The 16,298-nt window shown below is 46.3% G+C and overlaps 1 protein-coding gene across 2 annotated transcripts in view; it reads right to left on the bottom strand.

Moving 5' to 3' along the window:
- The window catches only part of DPY19L1 (dpy-19 like C-mannosyltransferase 1), a 72,949-nt gene extending 63,952 nt beyond the window's left edge, over nt 1-8,997 (bottom strand). For both annotated transcript variants that reach the window (XM_081079314.1, XM_081079315.1), the window contains exon 1: nt 8,603-8,997. In XM_081079314.1, coding sequence (XP_080935440.1) covers nt 8,603-8,900 — 298 coding nt within the window. In that variant the 5' untranslated portion in view covers nt 8,901-8,997. The remainder of the gene's footprint in view (nt 1-8,602) is intronic.
- Nucleotides 8,998-16,298: the final 7,301 nt, after the last annotated feature.

Raw genomic sequence — 16,298 nt, 5'->3', positions numbered from 1 at the left:
CCTCTGCTAGGATGCAAAAGCCTCGAGGCTAAGCTTGTGTTTAATTCATCTTAGTACCTACAACTCCTAGCATCCTGCCCGGCACCTCGCTGCGCTGACCCGTTAAATATCACCATGTAAGAGCAATTATGGAAGGTGCTCAATTCAATAAAAACCTAAACACCTAAACATTCCAAAGTGCCCAAAGGGTTCTCACTATATATACATATATATATATATATATATATATATATATATATATGTATATGTATATGTATATATATGTATATATGTATGTATATATACACTTTATATATATATTATGTATTATACGTAATACGTATTACATATAATGTATATAATTTATATACAATAAAATTAATATATTGAAATAAATCACATTTCTAGTTTATAGGACCTAGAATGAAACCACGCCCAATTTCTATGTAGTAACTATGAAGTGACAAGTCATTTTTTAAGACCAGTTTGGGAAAGAGAAAACAGCCATGAATGCCACAAGCTCAGCTCCTTCCTTCTCAGCACCTAGATTTTTGTGTGTTACACGTTCTTTCAAGTCAACAAGTATGTGAATGCCTACTAGACACACGATGCATTTTCCTAGGAACCAAAAAGAACATTAAAGAGATATTAGTCATCACCTGTGCACAAAATCTCTGAGAGAGAAGACTTAGGTACATAAAATAATGAGAGAACACATTAGGCGTGCGAGCAAATAGCACAGTGTGTATGAACTGCACGAAATCTGAGCAGGCAGATCAGTAATGACCCTGTCAGGTCAGGGTTTATTAAAGTGGGATGGGAGGGGGGACCTCAAGATATGATTCCAACTTAGGTGGGATTTATGGTGGGTAGCCCGAAAGAAGACAGCTGTAATAAAGCTGGCTGTGGACGTGAAGCTAAGGAGACAGAAGACTTCCCAGCACTAATACTGACAGTACAGAATCTAAGTGGTAATGACAATGACCAGATAATATTTACTGAGGGCCCACAGGCTCTCAAGGGCACCAGGAACAGCAGCAGGGTTTTAGCAGAGCTTCCCAACCAGGGGGCCTGGAGTACAAGAACGGGAATGCCGGCGTCCTTGGGGCCAGTAAGCTCTAGGCTTTGAAGAGACCACCGTATACCCCCCCCCACACACACACACACAAATAGTATCATTTTCTATGTGTCTGCCATGATGTGAAGAAGGGTGGAAAGCACTGAGCTCGTCAATAAAGAAACAGAACACATTTCAGAAAGAATGTCCTAATGCAGCAAATAGAGCCACAGTGGTCGAAACCCCGGCGTTGCATAAGAATCGCGGCATGAAATGAAACTGGAGATACTTGAGTATTAATCCAGGGCCCCTAACTCTGAAACTCCAGAGATTTTATTTTTTTAATTCACGTGATTCTGATGTACAGTCAAGATTAATGATCACTGGTACAGAAAGGACTGGAGCAAAAGGGAGGTCGTTGTCCACAAACGTTAATATGAGAACTAACTCCTCTGCAGGCCAGGTGTCCTCCAGCAGTAATGGCACCACCTGAGAGCTTGTTGGAAATGCAGACTCTCAGGTCCTATCGGGGCCCCTGATTGCAAGTTGACATTTTCCCAAGACCCTTCCGGCGGCTTAGAAACACTGCTAAGGGCAATGTCTCCACACTGCAATGGCCTGGAGCTTTGCACACCGCTTGGCCGTGCACTGGGCTTGAGAACAACGATCTAGGACACGCATGTGAAGACGCATCCCAAGACCCCCACGCTCACAGACCCTCCTTCAATAGATCTCACTTGAGGCTTGGAAATCTACATTTTTCACCCTTTTTTTTAGGAAAAGGCAAATATAAATTCAAAAAATACTTTGATGGGAAAATTGTCAAAGTCCTGACAGCTGAAAACAATGATTAAGGAAAAGAATTAAAATTAAAAATCAAATTCTGTATTTCCCCTGGTAAGAAAGTCATTCTTACAAAAGAAATAGTCCTTGGATTTCATCTGACTTAGCCTCTCCGAGTCTCATCTTCACCCAACATGGAAAGAAGGGTTTTTACTTGGTCACGTCTGTTCCTAGCACTAATTCTTCAGACTTCATCCTCTCCAAGATGCCTCCGTGGTTATTTTCTGTTTTCACTTTGGTTTTCCCAATCACCAAACTAAAAGCCTCGCTAGGTTTGGCCCTTTTAATTTGTTTTCTTTTTTGAAAGGAGTAAACATTTCTTTTTTGAATGGGATAAGAAGGAATGTATTCTATTAATAGAGATATTGAGTTTCAAAGTGAGGAGCAAGACTGCTTTAAAATTCAGTCACAGCTTCAAGAAACCACTGCTCCCAGTAAAACCTAAAATTCAGTGGTCCATGTGATGATGATTGTAAGGTTGACTTTAGTTAATATGAATCTCCTCCATACATTTAGCATTGAGTAAAACCATACCTTACAACAGCTAGGACACAATTAGGAAACAGCTAGGATAACAATTAGTTACAATGACAATGTCTAACATGTTTGTCAGGTGCAGTTTACAGAGTACTTTCACACATTAAGCAAAAAGATCCTGGGGTCCTCTGAAGACAAGTATGTCTCTTATTTTCCCATCAGGCCCGAGGTCACATGGTTGGAATGCACATGGCCTGGAGCACAGCCTGGGTTCCATGCTTCCAGCCACTGCTGTCCCTCTGACTGGAAGCTCAAGCATGAAAATGTTAACAACTACATTTAGCCAAAAGGATGCCTTGACTAGAGGGAGGAAATTCTTAGAAATACTTTCAAAATCCACGACTTAGAAATCTAAACAAAGAAATAAAGCTGAAAACTATCTCACTTGGAAACAGGCTTGCAGTCTCTATGCTAATATAAATATCTCATTATCATACACTTTGAGACATTAATACAGCCTAGCTGCTAAATGTGTCAAACTTATAAAACAGCTAAAGTTCAAATTTTAGCAACATCCAAATACACATATGTATATAAAATTGTTTCTGCTTTTAGTATTGATGCCACATGACGGACCAAAAATCAATCACGAATTGGTAATATATCCTTACATTTACACAAACTAAACCCATTGCGTTATTTCCACACTCATAAATATCACAATTTCAGAACTCATCTATTTGTAGCTCTTAATAATATAATGTTTAAGTGATTATAAACATTCTTCAGGGTTAACCAGAAGTCTGTTTTAGAAAGGAGAAAAAAAAACAACGGTTTTAAACACTGGAAAAACTCTTTAAAAATCCCAAATTCCCATCCTATTCACTGACTTTTCAGGGAAAGGTATGGGGCCCACATCTACCTATGAACGCACCCACAGAGCTGGTGCTTAGTGCCTAAGGGTTTGAAAGCAAACCCAGTAGGATGGCCAGTGGCCCGTGCCTCACACTTCCTCAGCTTTCCTTGCCCCTATGCCACCCCTCATATGCTCTTTCCACTTCTTATTCCCGTATGTCTATGAATGGTCCCTCTTTCCCTTCTTTTCCCTGAAGAAGCAAGCAGCAAGAAAGGTAACCCTTACTGAGTACTAAATATTGAGGTTTCTCAGAACTGGATCCTGGGGCTTCCTTTCTTCTCTTGCTACACTCGCCCCATACAACAGACAAAACGCAGCATAACCGTGAAGAAAGAGCATGAGTCTGGAGCCACGTTACCTGGGTTCAAATCCTGGTCCTTCCACATTCAAGGGGTGATCTGGGGCAAGTTACCTAACACCTGTGCACCTCAGATCCCCCATCTGGCAAAATGGGTATGACAGTCACAGTGTCACAGTGAGGCCTGAGCTCGCAGTTAAATGAGCTTAAGGTAAATGAGTTTATCTAAAGCACTCAGAACTCTGCCTGGCACCGAGTAAGTCCCGTATCAGTAGATGCTACTACCGAGCCCCATGAATTTAGTATCACCCATGTGCTGATGACTCCCCATTTAGTTTCCCCTCAAGACCTCTTCTCGTATGTCCCACCACCTACGTGACACTGATTCGGACATCCCACAAATGTCTCAAGGTAACATGCCGAGGATAAGACAGAGTCCTGGGTCTTTTCCTCCAGCGACCCCCTCAGTGGCTTCCCATAAAAGACGAGCTCCTGAGGCAGACCTGGTTCATGCCCACCTCAGGATGATGCTCCACCAGCCTGTCTTCTTTCAACAGGCTACGCTCTGCCTACAGCAGCTCACCGCACCCACCACGCTCTTCTCTTCCTGTACGGCTCAGCTTCAAGGCTCTCTCCCTCCCAGAGCCTATCCTGACCCCATTTCAAGTGGGTAGTTCCTGTTTTTTGTGTCAGCCTCTTGTTTCTTTCCTCAACTGCACTCACAGCAACACGCAATTATTTTTATTTATTTGCAGCCACTACCCCCACATTCTAGAATGGCAGTTCCATGGAGGCAGGCGCTACCGTGGTCTTGTTTTATCCCCAACAAACAGCACCTGGCACAGTAGACATTCAGTAACTGGTGGATGTAAATGAAGCTCGTTATTTTATTTGTATCGTTTTATTTATCCTTTACCTTACCCAGGTGAAGCACTCAGTATCCCTATTGTAAAGATGAGGCAACTGCGAGTCAGACATTTTGGCTGTCGCATTAGGAAGGCACTATGGGCATCTAATAGGTAGAGGCCAGCGATGCCCCACACATCCCACAAAGCAAGGACAGCCCCCAGAGAAAGAACTATTCCACCCACAATGTGAGTGCTGCGGCTGAGAAGCCCTATGGGTAAAGAACCAGCTGAGAGCAGCGGCGCAGTTACCACAGACCACAGGAGCCAGGCAGGTGATGACAAGGAGCAAGGGAATAAACTACTTTTTACCATCCAACCTGTCCAGATTCAGGTCCATTTCTTAATGGTTTGCTTTGTAAGTGGCATCTTACACTGCGGTCTTTCACCACAAACTCTGTTTGCAGCTTTAATATGGACATCCTTTACTTCCCCAAAGGAAACACAGAGCCCTCTGCAGCTATCCTTTGTCTTCCCTCTGTGCTAAGGGTCATGGGTACAGGAAACATGTCCCTCTTCTCTCAACTCTAAAATAACAGCCGTATCAGATGATAAATGGCAACTCAGAGCCCCAGTTTTGGAAAAACAAGAGAGATTAGGACAAACTTTTGCAAACTGCACTGTGTCCCTTTTAAAAGGGGGGAGGAGAAGATTTGCCATAGCGGAAGGTCAGCTCAGTGATGCCAGATAGTCTGCTTCTAAAGAGAGGCAGCACATCTGACCTTAAAACTACCGATGCCTCCCTCATTTCACCCCACCCCCAGATTCTGATATCATGGTGTGATGTGCAGCCAGGTTACCTGGATTTTTAAAGTTGCCAGATAGACTGAGAACTACTGGTCTAGTCTGGGTCTTCCATTCTCACGTGTGTACAAACTGAGGCTCAAAAGAAGCTAAACGCTTTGCTCAGGTACCTAACTAGTTTGAAGCAGGTATGGAATCAGAACACAGTTCTTCTAAGGCAGTGTTCTCAAACTATGGGTCGTACACTAGATATGAAATCATCTGAAGGGTTTATGAACCGCATTAAGAAAAAAAAAAGGACAGAATAGAAAGTCAGCGTATACTACACATTATGGGGGTAAGTACTCTTATATGACACTGTTGTTTTAGTTAAATATCCGCACATAGGAGCTGGTTAGTCTCCATTTGCCTCTCCAAATCCATTTTCCTCCCTGCTCTGCCTTGTTCCCAGACCCAGGAGGCTGGCCCTGCAGAATGCTGGAGCTGGGCCCCTTCCCTAAGGCTTCACAGTTGATCGCCCAGAGAGAGGCACGATCTCAGCCGATCTCAGAGCGGAGGAGAGTGTTTGGTGAGCCTGCTTCCTGCACAGCACAGCTCTCCGTGGGTTCAGCTCCTGATGAAACACCCCCTTTCCCTACAGGCCCAGAGGTGGTCAAACCTTCCCATTGTTGACAGTCCCTGGGTGCCTCAAAATCCTTTGTGAATTCCTTAAATCTACTCACACTTTGGCAGAGTCCTTTTATTAAATCATTTCCTGTCAGGCCACTGACATCCATAAATAGATAAACACATGCATATATGTACTGCGTTGCATATTCAGAAGTGTGAGCAGTTTTCATGTAAATTGTACTACTTTCTGTGGACTGTAATCAAAAAAGTTTGAGAAACACTGTCATGGTTCTTACTGCACCACTGCCTCCCTGGAGGATTACAGGGAGCTACTGGGTTGAGATCTCTAAAAATAAACATTTCAAGAATGCTTCTTCACAACGGTTTCCATTAAGTACATAGTAAATGATTGTCAAAAATAAGAAAAAGATGTTCATTAAAATGGATTTTTAAACAATGTTTAACACTGCCCAACAGTGGAGAGGCCCACCTTGGTAGCTAGCGAGCGCCGTATCAGTGCTTAGCACATATGAAGAGATGAGTAACTGAACTAGGGATCCCTAGTCAGTTCCTATCTCTTAACAATTTGTGCTTCTATCGAGGAGCCTCAACTCTTAAAATTTCTTCCTAAACATAAATTAAGCAATTTTTGTCATAGCAAAGTTCCACCCATACTGAAGAACTACTGTAAACAGTCTGCCACACCACGTTTCCAGGCTCAATTCTCACTCATTCTGAGAGGGGGAAGAAGGGAAGAAATGAGGCGGCTTTCAAAAATGTCTACACTCTGCTCCTCTTTGCATGATCCAAGGATACAGGGCGAGAGAAAGAATCAAACATCCCTCATCTATCAAGCTGCGCTGTGGCCTTATGTAGGTGGTTAGCAAAAAAACAAAGTCTCTAGACCTTGGTGTGGCCATCTGATCTCCACACCTGGTGGCCAGAGTACATCCAAGAATATGGGACAGTTCCTTCATTGTACCTCCTTCCAATGGCCAAAGAGGTGAGTCAAATAAAATGCCACCCTGTTATAGTAGAACAAACCTATAGGTTTGTTAGGTTTGGACATTATTAAACCCAAATATAAGCCATCCAATATAAAAAGATTCAACAAACATGCAATTACAAGAAAACGTGCACAAAAGAAAATGGAAATAGATATTATTCTGATTTGTTATTGTAATCTCCCTAAAGAAGTGATGCCATTCCATGTTTCACTACAAAATTTTTATACTAGCCATTCAAGAAAAAGGCAACTTCATTCTGTCACCAGATCTCAAAGTGGTATTATGCATGTGCTTTTAAAACAGCAACTAAAACTTGTGAAATGCTTTAGATACAATGTGCCTTCCCATATTTTACCCACTCTGTAGTTCTGCTGCTCAGCACGTTCCCACGGAGGAAGTAGAGAGGTGATAATAATCCCATGTCAGAGAGAAGGAAAGGTTCACAAAGCAAATAACTTGAAAGAAACTTAAACCAAACTTCACCACTGTCAATGGAAGCTGGAGACTGTCTCATCCGCTGTACCATGCTGCCTCCCCAAGGTGAACTTACCTAACCTGCACAGCAGAGGCTTTTCAAGCTTGCTACTGAAAAAAAGGAGGAACGGACAGTACTGAAAATGCTGAATTTTCCTAGGCTTGAATCTACAATAGGAAAAAAATGTACCCCAATAATACCAATTTTTCTGAGCCCATTAACACACACACACACACACACACACACACAGGGTGATGATGCTGGGTTTTTATAATTGCATGGCTTCTAGTGATGGCTGTGATCTCGGGGGAAGTCAATTTGCTGTGTTCTAATTCTTGGCCTATATTGAACTCCAAATTCTCTTGGGTCAATAAGGGAATTTGAAAGACTAATAAGGGATAAATCACCAATAGTAAATAATTCAGTACCCGGAGCTCATTAATGGCATTATGTAGGAATGGCAATGTTATAGCACTTCACTGCCTAACTTAGAAAAATTAGGCCTATTATGCAAACTGCTATAACTTGCCTTATCGTAATGCGTATCAGGAAACAAAGGAAACCTTACGTCGGTCCACAACCTGTGAATGTTCCAACTTTATTTTGTGCAGCACCTCCTTACACATCAACCGTTTGGTGCACAGCAGCCGGGGAAAAAGGGCGGGGGTGTGGGGAGTCCGCCACACCACAGGTTCGCAGGTCAGCAGGGAGCATTAAGGCGTGGGCACCCAAAACACCCTGGAAAGTGACTTGCCCAAGAGAATCACAAAGTGCCACCGGCAATGTTTGCAGCTTAGAATTAAAAGAGGAAAAAAAAAACACACTAAAATTTAATTATAAGTTAAGCAACTTTCTAGGACCAGGAGCACACTTTTGCTTTGAGCTCTAAGGAACGGCTTCCATCCCACAGCAAAGCACCCTCCGGGGCAGGGGCCGAGATAACGGGAAGGCGGCCGGTCCGCGCCACTCGGCAGCGCCCGAGCCTCGTTAGCGCAGACCCGCCAGTTCGCGGCCCGGCCGGGCAGCTGTTGATCTCGGAGCCATTTTTTTTTTTAATTTTTTTTTTTTTTTTAAGCAGAGACAGAGCGCGGGTCGGAAAGACACGAGGCGGGCTGCGCGGAGGGGAGGGGAGGAGGAGGCAGGGGCGTCCCGGGAAAAGTCAGAGCGGGCTGCAAACTGGCCGGGACCGGCCGGCGGAGCTGGAGGCGCGAGGGCGGGAGGGGGAGCAGGGCTGGGGCCGCGCCGGAAAGTTCCGCGTCCCGCGCGGGCGCCCGCGCGCCGGGGCTGCTCACCTAGCAGGAGCGTGGTCCAGGTCCGGCCGCGCCCCGCGCGCCGCAGGCCCAGCGCCCCGCGCAGCCAGGCTGCCAGGCGCCCCCCGGGAGCGCCCCGCGAGGGCGGCGCGGCGGGCTCGGCGCGGGGCCCCTTCCTGCTCGCGGCGCCCTTGCGCGCGGGGCACTGAAGCGCGCGCTCGGGCCCGGGCTCCCCGGCGCCGGCGTCCGGCGCCCCCCTCCGCGGCGACTGCGAGGCACGGGACGGCTGGGGCGGCTTGGGGGCCGCCTCCCGGTGCTTGCTCCGCGCCTGCAGGACCATTTTGGCATAGTCGCGCCCGCCGGCTGCGCGCGCCCGGACGGCGGCCGAGGACCAGCGGGCGGGCTGGGCGGCCCGGGCGCCGCTCACACTCCGCGGAGGGCGGGCCGGTCCCTCCCCGCGGGGCCGGGAGGCGGGGAGAGCTGCAAGGCCGGGCGGCGGCTGCCTGCCTGGCGCTGCGGCCGGGAGGCGGCGCCGGACTCGCGCGCCCGCCGCCGCTCAGGTTGTCACGGCGACCGCGGAACGCCGGGGGGCGGGGGCGGGGACACCCTGCGAGCGGCCGCGGCCCCGCCCCCGCCGCCCCTCCGCGCCGGACGCGCGCTCCCGGCCGAGCAGCGCGCACGCGCTGACTTCCGGCGCGGGCGGGAGGCTCCCCTCCGGCCGCCCTGCGACCCCCGACCGGCGCCCGGCCCTCGTGGAAGTTGGCCGGGGCGCGTGCACAGGCCGCACGCCGGGCGCAGCGGCCCCTCTGTTGGGGAGCGGCGGGGACGGAGGCCGGGCCCATCTCGAGGCGGGAGCCGCCGGCCGAAGTTTTGACCCGATTAAGTGTGCGCGTGGAGCCCTGCGGAACCCGCGTGGCCCGGGCGCCGCGGCGCGGGGGCGGTCCGACCGGGAGGAGGCGCTGGGAAACGGCCGCGCGGGGGCGCTGTGCGTGCGCTCTGGGGCCTCGGCGGCCCGGCCGCTGGCGGCGGGGGGGGGGGAGAAGCGGGGCCTCGGTGCGACGTTCACTCCACTACGTGTGGCCTCGCCGTCTGGGACGCCGCGGAGCACGGCTCCCGGCCCCACGGATGCGACGAGCGGTGCAGCCTGGCAACAGTGACAACAGGGTCGTCGGGCAGAGCTGATGAGGGTCGGGGCACAAGTGGGTGCTGACGTTCAAACCGTGACCACCACCGGGGTGGGAGCCCGGGCTGCAGGTGATGAAAGTGAACCGAACGGCCCGAAGGGAAGGTTACCAAGGACTGTGTTCTGTTCATTTCGCGTTGTGTAACCTTGTGGCTTAAGAGAAAGAAAGTAGGAGAATTTCATTCACTGATAAAATGGAAAACTTGAGTTGAAAACGTCTTTTCTTTCCCGGCCTCGGAATGCACTGGTGAGGCAAGCCCGCCTCCCCTCCGACCCCGCGCCCTGCTCTGCGCAAAGCTCCAGAGCCTCCTGGACCACGACGAAGAAGTTCCCGTCCTTGCGGTGTCCAGTGGGCTTGTTCCAAAAAGTTGCCCTTAAGCCACATGGTCCTGATTACCTTCGCTGTCCTTCCAGGTTCTTCACGTGCCTGTGGATCCTCTTACATTTCTCTGCCCAGAGATTTCCTCGTTAAGGAAGATTAGAACCTGCATTCCTAAAAAGGCCATTATTTCTTTTTAAGGGACAATTAATTTGTAAAGGGAAATTTTTTTGGTACGCTACTTAATAATCCCTTATACTTTATATTTCCTGACTTTGCGTTTTCAGATGTCTTAATTGGAGCAGAGTACAACTATTTTTAGACACTTAAAAAAGTGAAAGTGATGCCTGAATGCTTGGATTCTAAAACAATATATCAAATGGATGCAGTGTTACCCTCTTGGATTAATTTTGAAATTATTACTCATTAGATTTAAAGAAAAACACCAATGTCTATTAAAGGTAATACAAATAATTTGTTGACTAATTTTTGAAATGATTAGGAAAACACATGGGAAAAGGTTCAATATTTGAAGTTTGTCAGATTGTTAGTACATCTCCTCCTGTACGTGATAGCCGTGGATTCAGGAATTGCCTTTTGTCTAGTACTATTTTTCCAGACAAAACACTTGTTGAATGAATAAATGAGTGATTTCATGAATGAATGCAGCAGATAACGTCATCAAAGTAGTGCACTTGAAAGTCACTTGCTCCTAGCCCTCCTCTCCCATGGTCTTGCATTTCTAGAGGACAAAGAATCTTCTCTACTCAATTTCATCTTGTCCCACAGAGCCTAACCCAGAGCCTAGCTAGGAAGCTTGTTGAATTGAATTGAAAGAGTAACAGCGATGTTGAACACACACCCAGTGGGTTTTTCTCAATTCCACCAGTGCTGACTGAGTCCCCCTCTTTGCTCGGCCACAAAGGGGAGAATCCCAGAGAGGGGTATTGTAAGGTATGAGTTAAAAACATGGTAACTTTAGGCCCAGGTTCCAGTCTTTGCTCTGATACCCTGTGACCTTGGCCAAGTTACTAGACCTTTTTGAGTCTTGGTTTTCTCATCCCTAAAATGAGAGTAATAAACACATCTACCCTCCAGATTAGTAGATGTTAAATAAAACAATGTATGGCAAATATCTAACAATTACTTTTAAATAATTGTTCAGTAAGTGTTCAAAGCAGTGGATGCTGTAAGAGGAGGATGGCAGGTCCTCTGTCTCCCAAAGCTTGAGGCTGACATCTAGAGTGGGTGGGAGGACACGGGAGTGGAGTGTAAAAGAGCAAGGACAGCTGTGTGATCTTTGGACCAGTCCCACTGGGTTTCAAGCTTCTCAGCTGTCTGAGCAGTTGCTCTTCCCCTGAAGTTCCCTGCTTCCTACATGCAATGCCCATGTGGCCAGTCATTAAGCCTGGATACAACAGAAGGCAATTCCTCTTGTCCTCCTTCTGCCCCCAAAAGAAGGATGTTTCGCACACAGGGAGGGGGGAGGAGCAGAAACTAGAATACTCACATGCCAGATTTCATTTCCTCTTTGTAACTATGAGATCCCCCAGAGCAGCAAATGCAGCTTCTTCATGTCTATCTGTAGGCTAGTGCCTGCCGCATAGTGGTGGAAGCTAGGAAAAGCAAAAAGAAACAAAGCTGCTTTGAAAAACTCTGTTGAGCACTGCGCACAGATGAGCCCATGAATTAATTGATTCAAGAGTATAAATATACATAGATTAAGCATTACACTTTCTGACCTTCTTTAATGTGCTTTTCAGGAGTTCCAGATGCACACACTACAGAAACACTGGGCCAAGGCAGACAGATTCCAAGAACGGGGACCCATCTGAGCAGCCACTCGTGAAGGAGCCCTGGTCTGGTCCCCAGGCTGCAAACCCAAGCCTTTCCTCACTACAAGCTCCACTTTGGGCATTTGAAATAAAAACTGTAATTTAAAAAATTACTTTTAAAAACTTTGAGGATGGGGTGAGAGGAGAATAAAAGGAAGAAATGAGCATAAAACAAAGAAGGTGAGCATAAAATAATAAAGGAAAACAATTAAATGCCCAAAAGAAGTCTTAGCAATATTAAAGTATAAGAACCAGGAGGAACATTGTTAAATGGGCAAAGAAAAGTGAAATTTGGTCAAGAGAAGATTATGCTGGGAACCGATTTCCTTATTCTTTACGTTGGCATTTTAAAGGCCCTATGTAAAACTTCCAGATTTCTCCCTTCCCACTTACTCTCCTACCCACAAAGGGATAACCAAAGGAGAATCTTGACTGTGGCATCCAATTCTCATTTCCTTGGACTAGTTCCCTTGATCTCTTTATTGGAGAAGTGTCTTGGGGTCAAGTTCTAGACTCTGGCAGTTGTGTCCCTCAGCAGTTGTTCCTATCACGAGTGGAACCTGCATACTTCACAGAACCCGAAAATGGGTGCAACCAAGTATGTCTGTGTAACACTCACCTCTCAACGGATCAACATTAACTTGTCACTGTGTTATATTCTTTTAGTCTCTGATGAGGACAAATGTAAATTGCTACTTTATTGCTTTTCACATTTTATCTATTGTCTTTCTCATAGCTGACCTTGTACTTTAAACTGTTCACACTCCAGTGAGTGTTCCTGAGAAACTGAGAGTTCATTATCAGTCCTAGTTAGAGTTCGTCGTCAAGAACCACTTCTTTGCAGAGGGGCCTGTCTCTCTAAAATGCAATTCCAGTTATGGAGGCCTTACTATGTCCTTAGTACCTTAGTAGATATTAGCGATGTTAAAAGTTGACGTAATAAGTCCCCATCCTCAAAAGTCTTACAGTTTTGTTGGAGAGGCAGGGTAAGGTAGAACAAAATCTAGTTACATAGGAAAATACGTGATTCAGAGTGTAACTACTGAAAGAGCTCCAAAAAGAAAAGACCATGGCTGACACAACTGAGAACTTTCCAGGGAGAAGATGAAACTTCTCAGGCCTTGTCAGAATGGTAGATTTTGTTTGAACAGGAGGAAACATGAAAAGGCATTTATAGATAGGAAACAGCATATTTCCAAAACCCTGTGTGCCTGCCGCATAGTAGGTGCTCATATGAGCATCTTAAACTTCGGAATGAGGAAGGGAAGAAACAACAAATGTAAGTTTGAGGAATAAACAAATGGACTTAAAAGTGAATAAGTGAATGGAGTGACAAGTGGAGCATAAAATGCCCCAAGTGCCCCAACACTGTTCCTGGTTCTCAGAGCCCCATGAACCAAGCTAGACCTGAGCAGAGTCTTCCCTGAAGGGTGCTGGGCTCCCCTCACACCCCGGTGGCCTTAGGGATATTGGGAACCAATGAATTTCACCTCCAGCTTCTATTCTGGGCCAGGACTTGCTTGCATCCAGCTGGCCTTTGCTCACACCTAGCCAGAAGTCTGAGCCTCCCTGTCACCTGTCCCCAGACACAGATAAGCTGGGGGACTGATTCATGTAGACATCTGTGGTCAGTCATCCATCCTCCATTCTCCAGGGTAAGCTCCTGGGTGTACCACGTGATTTATCCTCTCACTCCCAAGCTGTTCCCTCTACCCAACCTCATCATGTGCTCCCTGCAAATATTAAAAAAAAATTAGTCCGCCTTATTGCAACCTTACTTGTCCTAAATTTTTTAAATGATGATTTGGACAAAGGCATGTGTTTCTAAAGCTATTGCATGAATAAGATGGCTGAGAAAGAAAGAGTACGGTGAGATGAGAAGAGGACGGAGGTCCTTAACAAGGACGGCCCTTGGGGTGGCGAGAAGGCAGACAGACAGCAGGAAAGCGACAAGTTAGAGGATGGGGAGCTCAATGGAAGTGCAGAGGCAGAGGACACAGATGTTTGGAGACCCTCAAGCAGCTGGGTGTGGAACCTCAGGAAAGTGTTCCTGAACCTCCATGACAGGCCACCTGCTGATCCCCAAGCCTGCCTCCTCACGACTTCGTTCAACTAGAGGATCTCCACCTTCACCAGTTAATGTACTGGGATTCCATGCACAATTTTATTTTTAAGATGGCACTGCTGCGTTAAAAAATAAAGTCAAGCAAAATACCTAGGAAGCTTGCAGCTGATTGGTCCCTGTCCTAAAGAGTGGGGGAGTTGGGGTGAGGCGACAGGTAGCCTGCATTTCTAGCTACAAGGCTCCTCACCACACCTGGCAAGACCTGGCCTGGATGGTGGTTTAAGACTCATTTACTCCAAATGAATCAGTTCTGAGTGTTTGGAGATCACACTTCCCAGTAAGATGAAGTGTGAAGCAAGATTCTTTTGCTTCTACTTTGCATATTTTGAAGACAAACATTTTCTCGAATTCCTCTATTATTAATATTGAATGACCTATACATTTGTGATGCAGACACTCAGGAGAAGCAAACAAAGTTTGCCTGTAGAAAAAATGAAAGGAGCAATACACAAACACTTTCACTAAGTTTACCCTTTATCCGTTTTGTAATCCCATTTTGGATGAATAGCTATTGAATTCCCGTAATAATTCTTCTCCAGTAGTTTAAGACAGATTTTAGAAACAAGTTTTGAACATACTGCAAAGAAAATGAGGTAGGTAACAATGGGTCATGTACTATTTATAAAGCTGTTAAGAGGTTACAGATATATTATTTGGGGTTCTGTGGGAAGCGTCTTTGGTGTCACCTGGCCCTTTTTTTGGAAACTGAAATGGGGGAAGGAGGAGTGGGCAGACACCCATAGCTGCTCTGTGCAGACCCACAGGTCTCACTCCTAGAGATTGAGCAACACTAACATTACCTGGAAGCCTCTTAGAAACGCAGATGCCTAGACCTCAACAAGACCAATGACATCAGAAGGGCAGAAAATCTATACCTTTTAGAAACTCCCTACGTGACTGCCAAATGGTGAGGCTGAGACCCACAACTTCAGGGAAAGAAGAAATCATCTCTATTCTTATTGCTTGGTTATACTCGTACAATAGATTTTAAACATATATTCATTTGTCTTTATGTTGGGTCTGTATGGTAAAAGAAAATAACAGAGTTGATCAGGAATGCAGGACGTCACGCTGATCACACCAGAAGCAGCTTTCAATCATCAGTGGCAGACCTTTGTCTTTGGCACTGGTCTCTATTTGAGTCCCTTCTTTGTAGCCTCTCCAGCACTCAGATCAGGTCGCAAATCCTAATTTCACCCCCGGTGCAAAGCAGTACACAGCATTGATTGGAAAACAGTTTGAAACTTCAACCTGGAATGCCAGGATTTGCTACCTACCCTTAGATTTCTGCTCCTCTTCTAGGCCCAGAGCCAGCTTTGCTACAGCTTGGAAAACCTGAGCAGGAATCTCCCCCTCCCCCTTCTGTCTGGACTGGCCAGAAACAGAATGAGCCCGAAAGTGATGGATGTAGGGAAAGAGGAATGAATCAAGGTGCAAGTGAGGAGCCAGTGAAGAGAGTCATGAAATACTTTGGAGAAAGCTCCTTGTGCCAAATTCCACTTTTCTGGAGCAACCCAATCTTCTGGAATCAGCCAAGGAAGAGGCCCATGGAATTATGAGCATCTTGAGATCTGGGTGGAGATGCCCTACGTATTTATGGGCAGGTGTGAGTTGAGTCAACGTAGGAATGGTGCATTTGTTCTTTACACCCGAAGACAAAATGACTTAAAACATCAAGGAAAACCCTTGGAAAAGGAAAAGCATCACGATAACAAATAACAATACCTACTATAAAATTAGCTTTTGCCGGGTCCCAGGCACTGTTCTCTGTGTTCCATACACATTGTTTAATCCTCACAGCAACCTACAAGGTGCATGCTTTTATTATTTCCAATTTACAGGGCGAAAAACAGAGAGGCTGAGTAACTCACTCGAGGTCAGACAGCTAGTTAGAGGGGGTGCTGGGATATGAACACAGCTGGGGCCACTCCGCCCAACCCTTGACTCCAGTGTCTCGTGAGATGGAACAGTCATAAAAGATAGACACTATGAGTGGTGTCTTCCCTTAAGAGCTAAAAATTGCTTCCTTAAAAATAAAGTCCATAAAAGCCCATCCAACAATTATGCGCTTTCACAAGAAAACATGTTTAGGGCAACTGAGTGTGGCATGGGGATTAACCTGGGTTCTCTTTAATTTATGTATTGAAAAGTTGTCATTTGCAGACTTTGGAACTCTATTATTAGGAACAAATGACTTGTACCACCGCTGACAGCCTAATGCAATACCCCGGTGGGTTGCGACACCATCACTGCAGTGACTACCAGCCTGGAAAATA

Source organism: Rhinolophus hipposideros (genome assembly GCF_964194185.1).
Source record: "Rhinolophus hipposideros genome assembly, chromosome: 18".
NCBI lineage: Eukaryota > Metazoa > Chordata > Mammalia > Chiroptera > Rhinolophidae > Rhinolophus > Rhinolophus hipposideros.
This window is presented reverse-complemented; position numbering and strand designations above follow the sequence as displayed.